We start from the raw sequence: 24,072 nt of genomic DNA on the forward strand, positions 1-24,072 counted from the left end.
AACACTCCCCCAAGACAGGCCAACCTAGGCAGTCTGTCACTCAGGCACTCAGTCAAGATGAGCATTGGTTCACAGATCAGAAAACAAAAATGTACGGACAGGAACGCGCCCAGTCCCAGGCCGGCAGAGGAACCGTGAAAAGCATCACCTCTCAGGCATCACGGTCTGCACCCAAGAAGTCTCACTGCTGTTCCGAGGCCCCACCCAGACTTGAGGAGCGGCACACCCTCGAGGAAGGAAAGATGAGGGGGCCCCAGGGCCCACTCCATGCTGGAATGATGGCGACACCGGAGCCCTAGCTTCGGCGCTCAGGCCTCGGCCCAGGAGTCTTGGATGGGACAGTCCCAAGGGCCACTCAGGGCAGAAGCAAGTGGAGGTCCGGGATGTAGGGCAACACCAGGGGCAGAGCTTGGAAGCCAAGGCACCTACAGGGTCCCTAGGAGTGGAACCCTGAACTTGAGGTATTATGGTGGTGTCTTCCCCAACACCAGTCTTCACCAGGGGCTGCGGGGCCCTCACCCCATGTGGCACTTGGGCTGCTGGACTCCAAACCACGCCCTGCTCCTAGGGACCCGTGGGCTCTGGGATCTTCCTCTGCCGGTGAGGTCCAAGGTGGCAGTGGGAAGGAGGACATAAAGAAGGGCGATGACCCAGCCAGCACAGTGAGGAGGTGTGCAGAGCAGGCCCAGGAAGGAGGCGGCCAGATGTCCCGGAATAACAGAGCCTGGGGTTTGGGGTTGGAACTCTCCCACCAGCCCCACTCCAGCCCCTCCCGTCACTGCCAATCATGCTGACAGGTGTCCTCCTCCTCCTCTGCCCACACCCGTCACCACACCCACTGGGACCCACCCTCCCTGCTCCAGAGGAGCCTCACCCTCCTACCCAGCACCCATCCTGGCACAGTCTCACCTCCCTCAATCAGAGCCAGGAGATGGGTGCAAGGATGGTAACTTCCGGAGCTGTGCGCAGGCGCACGATCTGGGCCGGGGGTGCAGCCTCTTGCTCCCCATCATTACACTGTGTCCACTCTGAGACCGCTCTGGACTCAAAGCCAGTCCTGGCCCCGATAAACAAAACACCAAGATTTGGGGGAGTAAGAAGCGGGCTGGAGCCATGGGGAGAAAAGTCTGCAGGTCTGCCCTCCAGGCCTCTCATCCCCTGCTGTCTGTCCCAAGCCAGCCTCCACCCACCCGCTTCCAGGAGGCTCTTAGCTGCTTCTGGACTCGATGACAGGCGCCTCAGTGTGGGATGGAGTGAAGGTTGGAGCCAAGGGACATGGGAGACCATTCACTGTGGCTTGGCCATGGTGCTTTGGACCCTGCCCTGAGGCACATGAGTCAATTCATAATGCACTCCATTTCTTTTCATGCCTGAATAATATTCCATTGTGTGGATATAACGAATTTTCTTTATCCATTCATCAGTTGATGGGCATTTGGGTTGTTTCTACTTTTTGGCTGTTATGATAACACTGCTATGAACAAGCTTTTGTGCAGTCATATGTTTTCATATCTCTTGGGTCCAAATCTAGGAATGGGACATTTTGAGGAACTGTCAGACTGCTTTCCAGGACAGCTGCATCATGTTACAACCCCGCCAGCAAGACGAGGGTTCCAACTCCACATCCTCACCAGCACTTGGCATGGTCTGTCTTTTTGATTCTAGCCATTCTTGAAGGAGTGAGGTGGTATCTCATTGTGGTTTTGATTTCATTTCCCAAATGATGTTGAGCATCTTTTTGTATGCTTGTTGTCCTCTGGTGCATCTTCTTTGGAGAAATGTCTATTCAGGTCCTTTGCCCATTTTTTAATTGGGTCATTTGTCTTCCTATCGTTAGGTAATAAGTTCTTAAAATATTCAATTATATTAGATCCTTATCAGCTAAACGATTTGCAAATATTTTCTCCCATTCTATGGGTTGTCTTTTCACATTCCTGTTCGTGTCCTTCAAAGCCCAAAAGTTTTTTAATGTGGGTTAAGTCCAATTTATGCATTTGTCTTTTGTCACTTGTGATCTGTGGTGTCATACCTAAGAAACCGTTGCTAAAGCCAAGGCCACAAAGATTGACTCCTACATTTTCTTCTAGGAATTTTATAGTTTTAGCTCCCACAATTAGGTCTATGACCCATCTCTAGATAATTTTTGTATCTGGTGTTAGGTAGAATTCTAACTTCATTCTTTTGCACATGGATATTCAACTGTCCATTGGTTGAATGGACCATTACTCTTTCCCCATTGTCTTGTCAGTTTTGTCAAAAAATCAACTGACCAGAGATGCCTGGGTTTATTCCAGACTCTCATTCCCCTTCCACAGATTTATTTGTTTATCCTTCGGCCTCATTACACCCACACTTAATGCCACACAGTACCCACTCTGTCTAGGCTGCTGTAGGTGGACAGTTAATTTTGCAATCAGGAAGTGTGAGTCCTCCAACGTAGTTCTTTTTCAAGATTGTGCTGGCTCTTCCGGGTCCCTTACGTTTCCATGTGAATTGCATTCTTACTTACTCTTTTTTTTTTAAAGACAGCTGGAATTCTGACAGGTATTGCATTGCCTCTTGGGAGATCAGTTTGGAGTGTATTGTCAATATCAAATCTTCCAGGCCACGAACATGAAACGTCTTTCCATTTATTTAATCTTCTTTCATTTCTTTCAAAAGTAGGTCGTAGTTTTCAACGTTCAAGCCTTCTGCTACTTTTTATTAATTTATTACTACATATCGTACTCTTTTAATATACTTTTATTGAAGTCTAGTCAGCTTACAATGTTGTGTCAATTTCTGGTGTACAGCACAATGCTTCAGTCATACATGAACATACGTATATTCATTTTCATATTCTTTTTCACCATAAGTTACTACAAGACATTGAACATAGTTCCCTGTGCTCTACAGTATAAATTTGTTGTTTATCTATTTTATATATATATATTAGTTAGTATCTGCAAATCTCTTGTATTCTTTTAGACACTACTCTGAATGAAATTTTTTTCCTAATTTTATTTGGGGGTTGAACATTGCTAGTATAATGAAATGTAACAGATTTTTGTCCCTTGATCTTGTATCTCGCCACTTTGCTAAATGCATTTTTTAGTTCTGATAGCTTTTCAGGGGATTTCTTGGGCTACTCTATACACAAGATCATGTTATCTATAAAGAGCGGTGGTTTTATCAATTCCTTTCCTAACTCGGTGCCTTTTATTTCTCTTTCTTGCTTAAGTGTCCTAGCTGGAACCTCCTGCACCATGTTGAAGAGTAGTCGAGAGAGCTGACATCCTTGCCTTGTTCCTGGTCTGAGGGAGAAAGCAGTCAGTCCTTCTCCATGAAATATGTTAGCGGTGGGGTTTCCATAGAAGCCCTTTATCAAGCTGAGGAAGTTCCCTTCTATTCCTAGTTTGTTGAGTGTTTCTAGCAGGAAAGAGTATTAGATTTTGTCAAATGCTTTGCATCTACTGAGATGCTCATACAGTTCCTTTGTTCATTCTATTAATATGGCGTCTCACATCGATTGAATTTTGTATCTGAACCAACTTTTTATTCCTGGGATAAATCTTACTTGCTGGTGATGTATAATCCTTCTTACATGTTGCTACATTTGTTTTGCTAGAATTTTGTTGAGGACATTGCTTCTACATTCATAAGGGATCTTGGTCTGTAGCCTTCTTTCTTGTGACGTCTTTGCCTGGTTTTGGTATCAGAGTAGTTACCGGCTTAATAGAATGAGTTGGGAAGAATTCCCTCCTCTTCTATTTTTTGGAAAAGTCTGTGAAGGACTGGTATTAATTCTTCACATGTTTGATGGAATTTACCAGTGAAGTTACCTGGGCTTGGACTTTTGCTTGTGGGACATTTACAGGTTTTAAATTTATTAATCTATTCAGCTGTTATAGGTCTATTCAAGTTCTCTATTTCTTCTTAGGTCAATTTCAGTCATTTGTGTCTTTCTAAGAATCTGTCCATTTCACCTAGGTTACCTTCATCTTGGCACACAGTTGTTTGTAGAATTCCCTAATCAGTCTTTTATTTCTGTAAAATCAGCTATAATGTCCCCTCTTTCATTCCTGATTTTAGCCAGCTGAGGCTTCTCTTCTTTTCCTTGGCCTCACCACCCTTTTTTTTTTTTTTTTAGGTGGGGAGGTAATTCAGTTTATTTATTTATTTATTCATTTATTTTTAATAGATGTGCCAGGGATTGAACCTAGGACCTTGTGCACGCTAAGCATGTGCTCTGCCACTAAGCTACACTCTTTCCCCTTGGCCTGACCACCCTTTTTATAATCGCAGTCTGCCTCCTAACTGGCACTCCTGAGTTTCCTTAATTATTCCCAGAGAAGAAATATTCAATCACCTTCTAATGTGTTTCATCTTTCTGTTGATCACCTGCCTCCCCCACTGGTAGAAGCCCTGAGAGAGCAGGCACCCTTGACTTTGTTCACTATTTCCTAGAAAATGCCTGGCAAATGGTAAGTGTGCAGGCAGACATGCTGAAGGAGTGAAGGTATCCTCAGAAGAGCAAAAGAAACCAGGAAAGTTGCACAGAAATGTGATAACAGGCATGACCTTGAAGCTCCAGACATGCACTGTCCAACACAGCGACCGCTGCCTGCACGGAGCCCTAAGAGCCTAACCTGCGGCTGGTCCACAGGGAGATGTGATAGCAGTGTAAATTATACAGCAGATTCCAGAAAAGTAACATTTTTTAAAATATAAAATAGCTGAACAATAATTTTTATATTGATTACACGGTGAGATTGATTTTGGAGATACTGAGTTATATACATATGAAAGTTCTTTTCATCTGTTTCTTTTTACTTCATTTCAGGGTGAGAAAAATTGTAATTACACACGTGGCTCACATTTGTGGCTCGAGTTTTGTTTCTTCAGGACAGCCCTGCTCCCGGCGACTCGGATAGGGTCAGGGGTAACACTGTTGAATGTATTGAAAAAGGCAGGCAAATTGCAAGCTCAAGCTAAGGTGAGGTTTACAGAGCCAAGGGAGGGCGCGGGTGCGTGGGCCTGGCCTTGGATGCAGAGGCCCCCGGAGGGTCAGTTACCATGCTGCCCACGGGACACCGCTGAGGCGCCATCACCCAACTGTTGTCTGATTTGGCTGATCTGGGGTGGGGTCCCCCACGGGCAGCCGGAGGCCAGGATCCACAGCCCAGGTCACCTGTGTCAGCAGGAGCAGCTCCTAACTAGACCGGCACTCTACCCAGAAAGCGCCTAACTGACAGCCTGGGTCAAACCAATGACTTTGAAAGTCAGGCTGCACCGCAACTTGGGTACCAGAACAGAAGCCACGTGAAGAACGTTATTAAGAGATGGGCAGAATGCTGCCAACCCCTTGGCATCAGTCTCCGCGCAAGCGCGTAATTCACGCCAGCCCTGCGGCTGCACCTCACCAGGTCACGGGACAGGCGGCCACTCAGGCTGGGCATCTGAGGACACCCCCCAGATCACCAGCACCCGATGCCTCCAACCACCTGCAAGGCTCCCCTCTATTACAGGGTGACAGGAGGTCACTCTGTTAGGCACCTACCGTGCACCAGGCCTGGTTCTAAGCCCTGGAATTCAGCGTGGACTGTGACAGAGAGGCGGGGGCTGCCCCTCGGCTCCTCCCTGGAAATGGGCACCAACTGAGATGTGCTCGGCGCCACGGAGGGCGTGACATCAGAAGACAGGACACCCCTCCTGTTTCATGGTAACGGCCACAGCATCTCCTTCCCCCAGGCCTCCCTGGCTGCTCAGAAAGCGGGGAAAGGTGGTCGTTCTCAAATTAGGCCTGCAGAACAGTGTGGCTTATGCTTCCTCCAAAAGATGTTCTTAAATCTTTGCCCAACTAGTGCCAATCTGTTCTAAAATTCAACAAAAGCTTGTATCTGCCTTAACAAAGATGCATAAGTTTAGTTATTTTAGGATCATTCTGTCAATGCAAAAAAGAACCATGCCCACCAGGAGCTGCAGCCACCGAGCAAGCTAGCGACCCTCTTACCCCGGAGACAAAGGCCACCCGAAAGTTAGGCACCCAGGTAACTGCCAAAAAGGATCGTTGCCAATAAGGATATTTTCATTTTAAATAGATTCAGATCTTTATATGAATAAAATATACATTTCTATGTAACACGCCAATATGGTAATTTTTGGAAAGCCAAGTTGATACATAATGCATTTTTTACGTTTTTACACTAACAAAGTGACTTGCAGCTGCGAACGATGCTTTTAAAAATAATCAAACCAGATTCCGTTGTGGGTGGGGGAGAGAGGGAATTAAAAATTTTGAAAATACATTTGAAATCTCCAGAAAGGCCACCATCTCTTGCCTCGGACCAGGTGGCCTCAGCGAGCAGTGGGAGGGACGACACGTTTCCAAGGAGCAGACGCTATTCACGTCACCTCCACTTGGTCTTTCCGATTAAAGCGCTTGTTAAATTCCAGGCGGCTCAATATGGACTCTCTAAGGAAACCATCTCTGCTAGGATTTCGTATTAGGCGGAAGAAAGAAAATCCAACATTGCATCTCTCTCCCCTAGATTCTTGAAGGATGCCTCAAATTTGAAAAAAAAAAAAAAAAGAGGAATACCTTCTTGGGTTCTTTTTGAACAAGAATCCTGTGTCCCACCCCGGGGGGTCCCTCCAAGAACAAAAGGCCCTCCTTCATCCACTAAAATCGTGCCCTCCTGATAACTCTCGGGCCCCCAATTTCAAACACAGGATCCATTCTCCCTCTGTCATGCCTGTCGGAGAACGGGTCCCCATTTTGGGTTTTAAAACTATGACCACAACAGACACACACATCTCTCTGCTTCTAAGGGACCTGGCAGGCACTTAGCTGTAAGAAAAGACTCTCTGACATGGAGGGATCGTCATGAAAGTGTTGGAGGCAAATAAATTGCAGAATTACATCTCTGTTTTTAAAATCTTATATATGTGTGCATGTATACGTGTGTATACATACACACGTATATATGCACATATATACATCCTTATACAGACGTTAAAGTAGACAGCCCAGGTTCCCCTGGGGAATGAGGAGACTTGACTGAAAAGGAGTCACATATACTGCACATACTTACGTATTGATTCTTCTTCATAAGACATTATCTTTATTGTTTCAATAATAAAATAAAACTTCAAGCCTTGCTCGTCCCAAAACAGGGGAGCAGAGTGTTGGTTGTCACAGAGGGACGATGAAAGGAAATGAGGTTTCTACAAAAAGGAACCGTAGGGCAGTGCCTTGTGCTGGAAATGCACAAAGATGGCTTGGTGAGCAGCCCACCAAGGACAGGCAAGGCCCTGAGGAGCCGAGGGTCAGAGTGGACCACAAGCACGCCATGAGCCAGTCAATGGAATAACAGCATTTTAAAAGTACAGGCTACAGTAGGGTCATGAGCTTCGGAAAGAAGCAGAAGGTGGATGCCAGAGTCAACTGCCTGGATTCAGACTCTGGCCCTGTGTGGCCTTGGCCCTGGGTGGAGCTTCTCTGTGCCTCAGGCACCTCTTCGCTAAATGCGGAGTGATCACGGTATCTATTTCACAGATCCAGCACCTTAATGTAATAAGCACCACTTAACTGCTAGCGACTGTAACCAGGAGAGAAAGAGTGCAGGTAGCAAGCGCGAGATATATTCTTAGCTCGCAGCAAAGTAGGTTATGGTATAAAAATACCGTTCAATAGTAACTAAACTAGCCTCACCTTCGTGTGCATCTTGCAGGAGCCTCAATGTGTGCGACTTCTTCTAAATACCCTACATTAGGGATCCAGACTCCAACTCTGGGAGCCAGCCCAGCAGGCAGAGGCCGCCCGGTTCCCTGGCCCCTTCCTCACGCGTGCAGATGTGCACACCGCGCCTGGCGCTGGAGGCGGGCCCGACACCCCGTCTTTGTGTGGGGGCTGCCCAGCATGTCAGATGGTGCCGCTTGGCAGGGGAAGGCACAAGTAGGGAGAAGTTGGGACGGGGATGAGGCAGGGAGGAGGCAGGGGATTCCTCGCTGAGCAGCCAGGGGAAGGAGTTGTGTGGCCATGGGAGGAGAACAGAACAGCACAGGCAAAGGCCCTGAGGCAGGAAGTGCCCGATGTGCCGAGGAGAGGGCGGGAGAAAGCAAATACGGTGACTCCCTCTCCTCCACTGAGTCCTCTCTTCCCTGACAACCAGGCTTCGAGCTCGGGAGGCTCACCATCGATTTGCTCTGAATTTCCTGAGTTTACCTAGTAACTACCTAGCAAGCTCTTGCTAGCTGTGACTCTGTGGAGAAAGCACGGAAGGCTGACGGCCATCCTCCCGGCGAGGGGCCCGTCCCCAGGACAAGATCTTCTCTCCACCGACTGGGGCACGCTGGATGGAGGCAAGGACACCCCAAGGTCAGCTCTGGGCCTAGCTGAGGTTCAGGGAAACTGGGAGGGACAGGGGTGCCCTGGACTGGACATCCGGGCCTTCCTGTCTGCCAGGGCAAGTTGCCCCCCACCCCCGCTCCCTGAGTTGTGGTTCTGTGTCTATAAAATGGAGGGTGAGGGGGTACTCCTGGGCAACTTGAGTCAAATAAAATCAGATGTCCAAAGTCATGTGCACTTCAGAGGTTGTTACAACGCGGGGGGTGGGGCTTACCATCCCCCAAGGGGAGGGGTCCATGAAACCCTGGATTATATCCAGAGCCATGTGGAAGCTTTCTCCCTGGATCACCCGTATTTTAAAGGGAACAACCCCTCCAAGGAAAAGATCTTGCAAAATCCAAGACCTTCCTACCCACCAAACAGTCGGACATGCAAGGCCCGCCAGCGCCGAGGGCCGGGGAGGGGGGGGAGGAGGCTGGTGGGAGCGGGCACAGGGGAGACGTGGAGGACCCCAGGACCCCCGGCTAGCACCGCCACCGCCAGGGACAAACCCTAAGGAAACCCTCACACCTGCAGGCCAGGAAGTGTGATTGGAAAGGCGAAACCCTGGGTACCTCCAAGAGTACCACGAGGAGGGCCCAGGATGTACTGTATCTACGGTCACCACGCACAAGCGGCAGCAAGAGGTCAGCACACGTCACCAGGCACAGATGCCGAGAAGGCTGAGCTGAGTGCAAAAACAAGTCTCCGGATTTTCATGGAAACTTAAAAGCAAACATACCAAAGAATCCTTTATGTTGGTTGTGCATACTTCTATCTGTGTGTAAATGAACCACAAAGATCTGCGAGGACAAAATTCCAAAAGCACGACAGTCCCTGGAGGAGAATGGTCCCTTAAGATTTATTTGTGACGCTTTATTTCTTATAATTTTTTAAAAAAGAACTTAAAGCCCAAATCATAAAAAGAGTAACAGTTTCCAATTCCAGGAAGACGAGATACAAGTGTTTATTTTAGTACTCCTGGAAGTTTTCTCCATTAAAAAAAAAAATCTATCCAAGATAGAAAAAAATTTGAAACCACTTTGCTGACTGGTCCACGCTGGGCCGAGGGCTTTGCTGTCCTGCTCTGTATCTGTCCGGGCGGTGTTCAGGAGCCCTGTCCTGGCTGGGCAAGGAAGGGCAGAGCCCCAGAAAACATTCTCTGTGCCCTGGGGCCCGATGCCTGGGCCCCCAGGGGATGATCCCAAGCAGAGGCAGCAATGAGGAGGGTGGGACAAGAGAGAGAAAGGGAGGGGAGAGGCCGGTGGCCATGTCACGCGAGCAGCTGTGGGCCGGTGGCCCGACCCTTCCCGGGCAGGGAGCTCAGTGTCGCCTGACTGGTGCCAGGGGCTGCAGCTTTAAATAAACTTGGACACATCCACCTGGGCCGGGAAGCAACACCAACTGTGCCTCGGGCAGGCCAGGCGCTGTCAACAACCACCAACATGGCCACTGCGGACCCCAGCCCTGTGGGAGGCTGTGGCCAGAGTGCCTGGCCCTCGCTCCTGACCCAGGCCCCACTGCTGTTCACCCTGCACTGGCCCAGCCTCCACTGCACCCCAGATACCCCAGCAGGGCTGTGACAGACCCCTGAGCATCCCTCACTGGGCCTGGCGTCGAGGGGCTCCATCAAGAGGAGCTGGGCCAAGCCGAAGTCCTCTGGAGGGCCAGCCCACATGCTGAGGTACATCCCCTCCTCATCTGGGCCTCTGGGCCCCCTTGACAGCTAGGCTTCCTCACCCACTCACGCCCGAGGCCCCCGGCTCCGTTCCCATGGCTGCTCACATTCTTGCTGACAGAAAAGGAGCCTGGCCTCCACTGTGGGGTTAGCCACCCCATTCAGCCTTCCCGAGGGCACCCCAGAAACCTCCACTCCCCAGAGCGGGTGTGGATGGCAGCAGCCAGGAAAACCAGTGGCTGCTGCTGGAACCAGAGGCCTGGGGTGGGGATGACCACCCTACAGGGCCGCTGGCCCAGGGACATTCACAGAAACCACTTCTCTGCTCTGCTCTCCAGGTCCCCCCGCCTTGGGGCCAGGCACCCAACTAGCCCTCACCTGAGGGAAGGGAGTTTCTGGGTCCCCAGGGCCCAGCCGTGACCCCACCCACCCCTATTCCTCAGCTCCCCAGGCCTGACTGGCGTCCTCCCCCACGTGCAGGGAGAATTGGGGAATTCACACACCCCCACACTCCTCCCAGCTCGCACCCACAATTATCAATGATCAGCATCCTTCGCCAACACAAGGTATCACCACAGACGTCTTTTAATAAAGGGAGAAATAAGGATCTGCCGCTGGATGTGTAAGGGGAAACCTTGCCAGCGCCCCATGCGGGAGGCATGGAGGAGGATGGAGGAGAATGGGGCTCTGGCCACGCCACACTAGAGCCTTGCGGATTCAGGAGTTTTGGAGCCAGACCGAGGGATGTCAGGTGCACGCACCCTCATGCACAGAGCGGAGACCCCAGGACAGAGAAGAGCTCCTGACCGGCTTTAGCCTAGATCCCTACGGCAGAGCCAGGTCTGGGGCCCCACACCATTCCGGTTGGTGAGCAGAGCCCTGAGCCACCTGTTCCCCCGGTGAGGCCCTACCTGAAACAAACCTTCAAAGTCCTTCCCCATTACCTCCCCCAAAACCTCTCCAAAATCCAGCCCCCACCTACCTCGACCACCCTCTAAACAGAAGCCCATCAGGCTCCCACCTCACCCCCTCATCTCCACCCCAGTGACCTGATCCAAGCTTCCTTAACCTCGGCCCCCAGCTCTTCAGACTCCTCTTTCCAGAAAGATCTGGGAGAAAATCCTCCAGAACCCACATTCCCCTGGGGACCCACAGCAGAAGCTGTTCCCACGCGGAGCGGCGCGCAGCGGGCACCCCCCGCGCGGATGGAGCCACGCGGAGAAGCAGGCGCAGAGCCTGTCCCGCCGCCCCCGCGCCTGGCCGCTCGGTGGGGGTGGGGACGGCGCGGCCCCCGCCGGGGAAGACCCTCCCGGCCAGGGCCGCCCCCTCCCCCGCGCTCCAGGCCCCGCGGCCGCCCCCGCGCGCCGCTCCTCTCTGACCTCCGCCGCCAAATGCGTCACGTCTGCCCGGCGCTCCGGGGACACCTGCTGCCGCCCCCGCTTCGCCGAGCCCCGCGCCCCGAGCCCGGGCCTCCGGCCGGGTAGCCGCGGTGGGCAGGGCCCGGCAGGGCCGCACGCGCGGAGGTCCGGCGGCTGGGTCCCCGAGCCCGGTGGGTCGGGGCCGCGCGGGGCCGTGCGCTCCGGGCCCGGAGCCTGGCGGAGCCGGGGGCGCGCGGGGCCGCAGTGCGCTCGGAGCCCCGCGGCACGGAGGGTCTGGGTCTCCCGGGTCCCGACCCTCGGAGCGCGGCGCCCTCCGGGGTCCCCGGCCCGGCCCGGCCCGCACGCGCCGCGGCTCTTACTTGCCAATATCCTCGTAGAGCTGGTACTCGTCGGTGAAGCGGGTGCAAGTCACCGTGGTGGCCATGGCGGCGACGGACGGGCTCGGCGTGCGCTCTGCTGCGCTCGGGCGGCGGCGACTCCGGCTCCCGCTCGCGGGCACGGCGGCGACACGGGCGCGGGCGCGGGCGACACCTCGGCTCGCGGCGCCGAGCGGGGGCCGGGCTGGGCTGCGCCGGGCGGCGAGCGCACGCGAGATCTGCGCGCTCCGTCCCCGCCCGGAGCGCGCCGCACACCTACGCGCGGGGAGCGCGGGCGCCGCTGTCGCCGCCGCCGCCGCCGCCGCCGCCGCCGCCGCCGCGCCCGCCCCGCCCGCCGCCCCTTGCACGCGCCCTGCACCCGCTCCCGCACCAGCATCCGCGTCCTGCACCCGCACCCGCTCCCTGCATTCGCACTGGCGCCCTACACACGCGCCCTCGCCCTGCACGTGCTGCTTGGCACCCGCACCCGCGTCCATGCGCTTGGGGCCACGCACACGGGGAACCCTGAGCCGGCTGCCTGCTGGCGGCTCCCCTGCCCACACAGACACACACACCCCCGGGACTGTCCCCAGTGAACCCACCCGGCTTTCTCCCCTGAAGGCCTACCTCAGCCTGGACCTCAAGGGGGACTCAGGTACACATGCAGGGGCGGGGGGGGCTCCCTCCACAGGACACCACAGCGCGCCTCCTGCTCCGATCTCCACCGCCCCACACATCACACAGTCCAGTCACCCCTGGCAGAGCTGCCCCGGAGCCTCCCGGACCAGTGTACCCTGGGGAGACTGGAAGTAGGAGATTAAACGGTGGAAACTGCCCCTTCCCAGCGTGGTCCTAGCCCTTCCCTCCCTCCCTCCTCCTAGCACTGGTCACTGGGTGTCTGGAATGGAGGTCCCAGGAACAGGCATTTGGAACTCAGGCAGAGGGTCATTGAATCAAGGGAACAGTGGCTGTTCCATCAGCCGCCCGGGGTCCTGGGAGCTCACGGCCCCCCTGCCCAGGTAGGGGCACACAGTCTCCCTCTCCCAGGCCTAGTCCACCTGCCTGCTCCCAGCTCTGGCCTGGAAGAAGAGGGTCCATCTTGAAAGCGGCTTTAGAGAGGCGAAAGCAGGGAGGGAGGGGCAGGAGAGACTGGGCTGACCCGGTTTCCCACAGAAGAGCCTCCCCCAGGGCCACACTTAGGCTGCCATCTAGAATCAGGTCTTCAAGCCCAGCGAAGACAACCCACCAGGTTCCAGCAGCCCCGCATTCCTGGACAGGCCCTGAGGCATTGGAGTTTCCAGCAGCCAGCTCTGGATAGGGGTCTTTGGGCTGCCCTGACAGGAGCGACTTTGTGCCCCTCGGGTTCCCCAGACGTAAGGTCTGGGTCTGTACTGCTCATCTCTCACCTTGGTGGTCAGCCCAGGGCTGGCCGCAGAAGCCACAATAAATGTTGCCTGGATAAAAGGAATTATGGGGGCCTGGGGTGTGGAGCCTGGGCATCTCCCACCAGGATGCCTTTTGCACATGGTTATCAGGCAGGTGAGCAGACCAGGTGGTGACCAGTCTCTGTCTTGAGTGGTTTTGCAGAACCTACTTGCACCCAGGAGACGGCTGGAGGCTGAGGAACACTTGGGGTAAAGGCGAGTTCCCAACGAGGGGCAGAGAGGACCCTGTGGTCTTGGTCTGTGCTGGGCAAGGCAGGAGGGGAGACCACCTCCACGGGCTCAGTGCTGGCACCGGAGCACCCCAGGCGCCTCCTAACGGGCAGACACCCACCTCTCCTGGGGCAGCCGTGGGAGGACCGGAGGCCCCTCACAGACCAGCAGAGGCTTGCTCTTGGGGTTGTGTTCAGCCCCACAGGAGCCTCTCCCCGCACATGCTGGGCCATCTGCATCGTTCAGAGCTCAGGAAGAAGGAGGCAGTCCCACACAATAGAATACAATTAGCAAACAATCAAAACAAAATTGCACCCTTTGATAAATCAGGCTGTCTCCAGGCTACAAGCAGACCCTGTGCGCTGCCAAGGTCACACATGCTCCTTTCAGCAGGAGTCCACGCGGTGATACAGTGGCATTAAAATCATGATAACAGTGGACACTGATTTGCTGTTATGCATTCTACATGTAGTATCTCATTTAATTCTCAGACAATTCCCAGGAGGCACATACTATTATGATCCCCATTTTACTTGATGGGACAGTAGAGAGACAGAGAGGTGAAGTAACTTGCCCCGTGTCACACAGCCAAGAAGTGGCTGGGACGCAAAACTTATCGCCCCATCACTCCTCTTTTTGCCTTTATTTTTACACACAAACACACTCATGCAGCTCCGAGCAAGGACACGACAGCACTCTGGGTGTCTTTTTTGAGGTCCCTTTCCCTGGGTGGAGAAGCTGCCCAGAGTCTCTGACAAGAAATCAGAGTCTCAAAAAGGGTGTGATTTGAGGCCCCTGTTCCATTCCTGTTAGCACCTGGGGGCCACGGGGCAGCTCCTTCTCTGGGCTAGAGCATTAAAGGCATGACACCAAGTGACCCTGAGGAGGGCAGGGAGGCCAGGAAGATCAGGGCACCACAGTGGACAATGACTGAGGGACGCAGACAGTCCCTGCCTACCCAGCCCAACCCATCACCCCTACTCATAGGACCATCCACCCCAGACCCAGAGGGTTCATCTTCTGTGGAGTGGAAAAGCTGGAAGGGAAAAGAGTTGCCAGGCATGACTTTGTGGAGTCCCAGACCCCAGAAGCCCTCTCATCTGGCTTTGGCCTCCCAGCCCTCCTTCAGGAAGGGCCCTCTTCCACCCGCAGCCCCCCTGCGGATAAATCCCACCTTATCCTTTCTTGCTGGCTTTCATCAGTGAGGAGGACTCTCCCTCCCAGGTGGCAGCTGGGGCGGGTGTGGGGAGTATCAGTTCTGGGAGGTTATTGTTAGGACGATCACCATGGCAACAAGCATCACATCTGCAGAGCCAAAAGTGTCGCACATGGGGCTCACTCTACCAGGAAAGGCACAGCCTCCCTTATCCTCCTTGCCTCCAGGGGTTGCTGTCATTGGAGGGATGTCACTGCTAACACCTCTCCTGGGCTGAGCCATCTTCCTGGAAGAGCAGGCTGTGGTACCCCAGAGCAGGAAGAAACTACTCTGTCAATCTCCAGTCACCTGACCCTGACATGGCAGCCTGTGAGGGACACTGGGGCAGGTATGTGGGGAGATGACGGTAGGAGTGATAGTGGTGATGGTGGTGATGATGGTGATGGTGGTGGTGGTGACAGTGACAAATGCCATAGCTACAATTTACAATGCTCCCGCTACACACTGGAAACTCTTCTAAAGGTCCAACTCTCACCACTTCATATAAACCTCATAGCACTGCACTCTCATTAGCTTCCTTTTGCAAATGAGGAAACCAAGGCTCAGATCTGTAACTGGGTTCCGATCACACAGCTAGTTTATGGAAAAACCAGTACTGGCTTCCAAATCCACCTGACTTTATAGTTGACTCCTTTAACGTCTACACTCTGCTCAAGGGTGACTATTGGCCTTGTTCATGCAGTTACTGTGCGCCACCTCTGGCCACCCCTGCCCAGGCACTGCGTTACACCAGGGAACAAGGTGGACAAGTTGCTGCCTTCACAGGGCTTACACCCAAGACCAACAACAAACAAATAAGAGTTGTGATATTTGCTCCACACAGATTTAACACAAAGAGCGTGACACGGTGGTAACTTCAGCGTGGGGTGCCGAGGGAAGCTCTCTCTGAGGAGGTGACATTGAAGCTGAGATCTGAATGACAGAGAGACACTAGGATAAGAGAAAAGGGCATTGTAGGCAAAAGAAGCAGCTGTGCAAAGGCCCTGTGGCTGGAAACAGCTGGTGTGTTGAAGGAATGAAACAGGCGGAGGACAGAGTGCCCACAAAAGCATCACCATATCTGTCGTTTGTTCATCCGCATATTCTGCTTGGCACCTGAGTCTTCTAAGGGAGTTTGAGTCTCCTAAATGAGTAACGAGCTAAGTAATAAAGCTAACCAGGCCTGTACAAGGGCTCACCCAAGGACATGAGGGCACAAACCCCTCAGATCTCCTTTCATCAGGCATCCAAGCACAAGGTGGGCAGCACTGTCTGGGAAATTCACACTCTCAGGGGACAGGGACCCCTGCTGTACCCACTCCCAGGCCTCTGGCTGCCTGGTGCTCTTTCCTCGGTCGCCATCAAGTGTCCCTTTCCCATCCAGCTCCATGATGTCCCTCCTGGTTGGTGTCACTGCCATCCTCCTGGAGATGCCCCAGAAGGCAAGGAGGCATTGTCTCAACCCAGCTCCCCGCAACCCCATATGGGGCTCATACAGGTGTCTCCATCAACCAGGGCTGCCCAGACCACAGGAGCAGGCAGCGTGGCACCACTGTCCCAAATGGCCAGGAGGGGCCAGGGAGCCACGCCCAGTTTGTCCTTCCCTCACCATGGACACCAGGGAGTTGTCATGTGGAAACTGCCTCCCGGTGTGAGACAGGAGAACCTGGACTCAGGTCCTTCCCATGTTCACCTGCTCACCCCTCACTGGAAAACATGAAGGGTCTGCTGAAAGGCTGCAGGCCTGGGGTTCCCAGCACAGATCAGATACAGAGGACCTGCGTGCATCAGCCAGGGGCTTATGTGAAACAGACATGTGTTCCTTTCCCCCTGACACCCAGAGGAGGCACCCTCAGTCATCAAGGTCGTGGCTGCTTGGCTCCCTGTAGGCCTCGGGGCCTCTGCCTTTGGGGGCTGGCCCTCTTCCTGCTGTTCCCACATGGACATCCATCCATGTTCCTAGTAGCCAGGTAGTGAAAGGGACAAGGGACAGAGGGCCCTCATCAGCTTTTGGCCACATGTCCCTCCTCCTGATGACCCATTAGCCAGAATCTATCACGTGGCTTCACTTAGCTACAAAGGATGCTGGGGAAAAGGTCTTGACCCAGTGAAAATGTGGGGGGGTCTGTCACTGAAGAAGAGGGGAGAATGCAGCTTGGGGACAAGCAATGGTCTTTGCCGCCTCGCCTGTGGGCGTGGCTCACCAATTCTCTGGCCCTCAGTCCCAAGGAGCCAATGTCTGCAGCCTGCTGTTACAGAAGGAACAGGGACCTGAGTATGTGCCAGCTCAGGGTCCTAATTCTAATCCCAGTTCGGAGTCCCTGCTTTGTGACAGGAGCTGATACCTAATAGCTCTAAGGATTTACTATTCTTAACAGATGCAAAACACTATAAAAGAAAATGTGCATGAATTGGGGACAGCCACTTTGGAGAACTGTTTTGTTTGGCAGTTGCTTATACAGCTAGACCAATATCTCCCCTATCACCCCCTAATTCCTCTCTTAAGTATTTACCCAAAAGAAATAAAAATGTGTGTCAAAGAAAAAAAACCTTTAATGGAAAAGAATATGAAAAGGAATATATGTATGTATATGCATGACTGGGACACTGTGCTGTACACCAGAAATTGACACGTTGTAACTGTACTTCAATTATAAAAATGAATGTCAAAAAAAAAGAACTTTGTACAAGAATGTTTATAGGAAGTTTATTCATAGTACCAAGGTGAATGTGCACACATAGGAGTGCAGGTGAACAAATTGGTGTATGTAAATGAGAACAACTACTGAGACACTTGACAACATGGGCCAGTTTCTCCCAACCAAAGTTGAACAAAAGAAGCCAGGCACGAAGAACACATACTGCACGATTCATGATTATGGAAATCAGAAAAGTGGTTGCCCTGCAGAGGCTCGGGCAGTGCTGGGATTGCCTCCCAGCGATGGGAGGGAAGTTTCTGGGATGGTAGAGATGGTCTATATATTTTTTTGTGGTTACGCAAGTGTATACATTTGTCAAAATCGTAGCAAACTGTACACTTCAAATCAGCGCATTTTTATGTGTGTGTAACTTACATGTCAGTGACCTGTCATTATGTATGTAAATGACACCTAACTTTAAAGTTAGGCCAAATATTGGTATCATAGGCGGAGACTACACGTTCTTCTCAGTCACATGGACCAGTCTCAGCTGTCGGCCAAGCACCAGGAGACCAAGGGAACCTCAAAAAATTCTACAAAAGCAGGAATCAACAGTGCAATAAATTTATAAAGAAATGACTACAGGAATATAAATAAATAAATAAATCCGCTCAGCAGGAAATTTAAATTACGAACTGTGGAAACTACAAACATGGAACTTCTAAACGGATACAGGGGAAACTGCCCTGCCTCACACGGCGAGGGATGGGGCCATGCGGTGCTCAGAGGACAGGGGCCGGCTTGACTTCTTAGAAAACAAGCAACACTGGAAATAAACTAAGGTTTACCGCTGAAGAAGCTGGAAAAGGATAACAAAATAATCCCCCCAAAAAAGGTAGAAGAAAGAGTTTGATAAGGCCAAACAGAAATTAGTGAAAGAAAAAGCAACCAACAGCATGGCTAACTAGTAATACCAAAAGCCAGACCTCTGAGAAAAACAGTAACAGTAAAACAGACACATTTTTGACAAGTCTACTCAATAACAAAAATAACCCCAAAAAGTAGGTACCAAAAGGGTGACAAACACGAAATAAAGAGAGAAGGATTACAAAAGAATATCCTGCACGTTTTACCAATAAATGGAAAAACATAACTGAAGTGGAACATTTTCTAGGAAAATATAAATTACTCATGTTGACTCAAAAAAAAATACCATAGAATAAATGTGAAAACTACAGTGAACTTTGCACAATAAGAATGTTTTCAGTTATTGTACCTGTACTATAAAAAAAAAAAGTCAATGAGAATATGGAAAAAAAAATGGGTAAGTAAACAAAGCCAACAGCTCTGACCAGGGAGTAGGGCTGGGCCTCCTGGCACCAGGCCCCCAGGGCACCTGAACTCCTCTGCCCAGGTGCACGGATGCGCTTGCTCTAAATTTAAATGAATAAAATGTCAGGAAATACTGGGGGCTTTTTCCTTTAATTTTTGTTTGGTTTGTTTATGCCTATGAACGTGGAAGAGGCTGCATTCCTACCCCGGGGGCCTTTGAACACTTGCCAGGTGACCGTCCACAGCGAGGGTCCACGCAGCGCAAGTGGATGTGCTAAGAAGCCAGGAGGGTTTGGTAGGATGCGCTCGCTGGGTACCAGCGCCTCGTGGGGCTCAGTTATTCAGGGTTTCAGAGGAAAGAAGGATTTGTAATAAAGACATGCACAGCGGTGCTATTTATAACCCAGAAGACTGGAAACAACCCAAATCGCCCCCCGCTGGGACTGGCCTGGCAGATCCGCGGAGGAGGGGCTGGAGATGCCGGGCCACGTGACATGTGGGGAAGGAGAGCTCCGTGGAGACAAGAGCCTCATGCGTGGGGGGAGCCAAATATAATGCAGTTTGCACACAGCAACTGTAATTATGGGACACTGCAGGCATGCGCTCACTTACAGGTGTCAGGCCACGGCCAGGCGTGAAACTAGTAAGCTCTCTGCACGCGGGCACGTGGGCGCCGCATCACTTTGCAAATGAGGACGCTGGGCTCTGAGCGCTGGGGCCAACTGCAGTAAGGGGCAGTGGGAGGCCAGCCTGTGCTGAGGCCCCCAGCCCTCACAAGGCCAGGGCCAGGTGATCTAGCGGGCGGGGTGGGCAGTGCCCCCTGAAAGGTGTCCAGATGACAGAAACAACTTTCAGAGAGGCAAGGCCTTGCCCGGAGCTTACCACCTCCTCCCCCACTCCCTGGAAATGAAGGTGGGGTGAGGGGAGGTAACACTTTCAACTCTCCCTTGGGTGCCAGGCCCCCTCATCCTGCCAGGCCTTCCTTCTGCTCTCCTATGAGGTGCCCTCCACATGCAGGGTCTCCCACTCTGGCGATCATCACATGGGGGTCTCCCAGGTTTCTGGGCTCTCCTCTCCTCAGGGGTCCTGGTGGCAGTGGTGGAAGTGGGGGGTAGATGGACACTGAGGCCCACAGAGTGGAGTGGCCTCCCTCCTGCCCAGGCCCAGCCCAGGGTGCCCTGGCCTCTGCCAGTTGCAGCCTGCATTTGGCCTTCCTAGTAGGTCAGAAGAACCATCACACAATGGACATAGTCATCCTGCCCCTTTCCCCGGTCCCTGATCCCCCTGCACCACATCCTCAGACTGGTAGGCCCCTAGGATTTAGGGGCTCTCACACAAAATAGTCACAGAAGGTGGGGGGTCCCTCTCACTCAGGGAGGTGACTACAGAAACCATCTCCTTGCAGCTGGAGGGCAGGACCTCAGCCAGGGTCTCCACAGACTGGCCAACGGGCCCGGACCCTCACAGCTGTCAGCATGTGCTGGGTAGCGTCTCATGCAGACTCCGAAGCAGCCCTGACTGAGGTTGGCCCCCCAGACAGGCCGCCCCTCACTCACGGCAGCTCCCTCACTCCTAGCCAGTCATGTCTCCATCACAGTGACTGGTACCCAGGGCTTTCTGCCCAGGTTCTGCAGGGGGTCATGTTGATCGTGGTCCTCCCCTCGGACCCAGGGTCTCCTGGACTCTCCTCACCTTCCCCTTCCCCGCAACTCCTGTGAGAAAATGCTGGGGACCACAACCTGGAACCTGAACATCTCACCTTCTTCATGGTGTCAATAATAATAACAAAAGATACCATTATTGGCAGGGGGGCTAGAAGGTATTCTTTTGGAATCAGGAATTATGGCCACTGCAAGGGAGAAGTGAGTATGGGGGGACCAGGACTGCATGACTACTCCTGCTGAGGAGGGCAAGGTGGAGGGAAGACAAGAGACTGGAGCAGATTTGGGGTAAAGGCATTAAGTCCCACTCAGGAGTGTTGAGAAAGGGCCTCCTGGCAACATCCCCTGAAGCATCAGGTGAATATTGGCCTGCAGGCAAGAGCCAAGGTGAGAACTGAAGGTACAGACCGGGGAATCATCAGAAGGAGGAGGGTGGGAGCCCCAGCCTAGTGAATGTCACCAGGAGGAGAGTAAGGGACCAGATATGGGTCTGCAAGGGAAGCCTGCACTGAGCAGGTGGTATGAGGAAGGGGTGGTCAAAGATTTCAAGAGGAGAAAGCCAAGGGTGAGAGGACCCAGATAGGAGAGCGTCCTATAAGCCAGGGTTGAGAAGTGTCCAGGAAGAGAAGTGTCACCGGGCGGTGGGACCAGTGGCTGGGGTGCACTGTCTCAAGGAGGGCAGGGGCAGGGGGTGGAGACAAGTGTTGCCCTCCCCAGCGAGAAGCTTACATGTGACTTCCACGTCTAGACATTATGGATTAGCGGGTACCAGACTAGACCTTTCACCATTAATATCCATAAAACTGGGCAAAATGTTGGAGACAACTGCTTTCAGCAATGGACAACAGACAGGCCAGACTAGAATCCCCGACAAAAGGACAACTTGTAGTCACTCAGGTCTTGCCCACGGACAGCTCCTGGCTGTGGCACAGAGCACTGGAGCCAAGAGATCACACAGACCTGCTGAGGTGGAGACCAGATTGGACAGCAGGAGCAGTGGGAGTGTGTGGGGCAGGATATTGGAGAAGAGGGAGCTGTGCGCAGGTCCCAAAACTCCACTTGGGGACCTGCGAGTCCTTGGCTGACAGCCAGGCTGTGCATACCAGCTGTGCGGGTTTGGGTCATGCCAAATTAGAGGGCCTTGGGAAATGCCTCGGATTTTCCAAGATCTGCAGTGACAAAGCACAAAACCAAAGTTATCAGCCAGTGTTTTAACTGCCTATATAAAAAAAAAAAAAGAGTCAACATTCTTCAGAGGAAGTTAACAGAATCTTGAATTTTACATGTTAGCCATAATGTCCCATATTCAATTAAAAAATAATCATTAAATATACAAAGAAACAGGATAATGTGATTCCCCAAGCAAGCAAAAAGCAGTCTACAGAAACTGAAAAACTGAACACAAAATGACCCAGATGTTGAACTTAGCAGACTTTAAGGCAGCTATTACAACTATGTTGAAAGAATTAAAGAAAGATATGGTCTTAATCAATGAGCGGATTGGAAATCTCAGTCCCCAAGTGGAAAATATACATCTGTCTTTACAGATCAGTGGGAGTCATCTAATCTGAAGATCTGAGAATTAAAAGGCTGAAGGAAAATGAATAGAGCCTCAGAGACTTGTGGAACAACATACAATGGTCTTGCACACATATAATTGGTGTCTCAAAAGAAAGAGTGTGAAATTGAAGCAGAATAAATATTTGAAGACCCAGTGACCAAAAACTTCCCAAATTTTATGAAAAACATCAATTAACATATCTAATAATCTCAATAATCCCCATCAGGATACACATAAAAAGAACCACACTCGGACACATGAAGTTCGGAAAAGAAAATTCTGAAAGCAGCAAGAGCAAAAAGACATATTACTTACATGGGAACAATTACAAGAATTGTAACTGACTTTTCACCAGAAACAGTGGAAGACAGACAAGAATGAGATGACATCATCAAAGTGTGAAAAGAAGAAAGCTGTCAACCCCCCAAAATTCTTATCCAGTAAAAATGTCCTTTTAAGAAGGAAGTTGAAATAAATTGACATAAACAAAACTGAGAGTCTATTGACAGAAGACTGCACTACACCAAGGGAAATGACACCAGATGGAAACTCAGATCTACAGGAAGGAATGAAGAGTATGGATGGAAAAACCCGGCAGGCACGACGTCACCCACACAATAGGCGTGACATCACCAGAGCGGGACAAATGGACATTGCAGCATTACCTCTACATCACTGATGAGGAACACGGGGGAAGTAAGACAAGAGGTTTTCTGCAAAGCAGCTGACCTGAGCTCTTCAAAAATTTCAAGGCCCAAAAGGAAGGAAAGGCTGAAGAAAGAACTCTTGTAAGTGGAGAGAAACTGAACACACCCAACAGCTAAATGCAACGTGGAGTCCTAGACTGAATGCTGAGCTTATAAAGGACATTATTAAGGTCACAGGCAACCTTTCCATGGCGTCTGTGGGTTAGATGGTGATATTGGAGCCAGATTCATTTCCTGATTTCAGCAGCTGTGCTGGGTTTATGTGGGAGAGGACCCTTGTTTTGCACAAGGCTTTGGAGGAACAATAAAGAATCATGCCTAAGGCTTATTAGCAAATGAATCAGAAAAAAATACATAAAGACTTATAAAGGAAATGTAGTAAAGTGGTATCCTTTGGGGAATTTGGTTGAAGAGTACATAGCTGCTCTTTGTATTATTTTGCAACTTTACTGTAAATTTGGGATTATTTTTATTTTTTTAAAAAAACATTTAAATAAGAAGCATCTTCATTGGGCTAAAGGAGGAAGAGAGGGCAACAGAATGGATCAAAGTTCAAGAAGGATAATTATTTTTAATTACTTTTATTGAGCTGTAACATATATGCAGAAAGTTGCACAAATCACAAGTATACAGATGTGATAAACTTCCACCTTCACCCAGCACCCAGGTTACCTACCTGCCTCCTGTTCTCTCCCAGTCGTGAACCCCACCACCACCACCACAGTGACAGCCACTATGGCGACCTCTGCCAACTTAGATTCGTATGGCCTATTTGTGAGGTTTCAGCAATTGGAATTGTGAAGCATTTTCTCGTTTGTGTCTGGCTTTTCCCCCTCAATAGCATATGACATCCAAACGTGTTTCTGTGTCCACAGTTAGCAACATTTTCATTGCCATGCTGTCTCCAACCATGCAACTATTTCTGCATCCGTTATGCTGGAATGAACATCCTGGCTCATGCCTTGGTGAATATATACATATCTGTTGGCAAATACCCAAGAGTGGAATTTCTAGGTCATAAGAGTTTTGGCTGCTCCACAGTCTAGCTAGTAAGAACTGGTGGGGCAAGATTTTTGGCTATTCAGGTGGATGTGTGTTACACTGTGATGCCAACTTTCATTTCTCTGATAACTTGAGGGTGAGTAACTTCTTATCTGTCTTTGGACCACTTGGATATCCCTTTTTGTGGAGTGCAGTTCATATTTCTTCCCCATTTTTCTATTGGTTTCTTGTCTTTTTCTTATTGATTTGTAGAAATTCTTTTTATATTCTAGATCAGAATCCTCTGTCAGATACATGCACAGCAAGTATCTCTTGCCACTCTGTGGCTTTCCTTTACACCCCTCTGCACATTATTAAAAATGTATTTTTTCTTTTTACTTTTTTAAAATTGAAGTACAGCCAGTTTACAAAATTGTGTCAAAATAATGTCTTTTGAAAAAAAAATCCTTAATTTCAACGTGATTAAATTTACTGATTTTTTTCCTCAACGGCATTGTGCTTTTTATACTCTTTAAGAAATTACTGCCTACCTTCAAGGT

General features: G+C 51.2%; 1 protein-coding gene across 3 annotated transcripts in view; it reads right to left on the minus strand.

The window, feature by feature from the left end:
* The window catches only part of CAMK2B (calcium/calmodulin dependent protein kinase II beta), an 88,411-nt gene extending 76,364 nt beyond the window's left edge, over window positions 1-12,047 (minus strand). For 2 of the 3 annotated variants that reach the window (XM_072965272.1, XM_072965274.1), the window contains exon 1: window positions 11,785-12,024. In XM_072965272.1, coding sequence (XP_072821373.1) covers window positions 11,785-11,849 — 65 coding nt within the window. In that variant the 5' untranslated portion in view covers window positions 11,850-12,024. Of the gene's footprint in view, window positions 1-11,784 lie in introns of all 3 variants that reach the window. The other variant, XM_072965273.1, reaches the window with a different exon arrangement.
* Window positions 12,048-24,072: the final 12,025 nt, after the last annotated feature.

The sequence above is a fragment of the Vicugna pacos genome, chromosome 7, assembly GCF_048564905.1.
Source record: "Vicugna pacos chromosome 7, VicPac4, whole genome shotgun sequence".
Lineage (NCBI taxonomy): Eukaryota > Metazoa > Chordata > Mammalia > Artiodactyla > Camelidae > Vicugna > Vicugna pacos.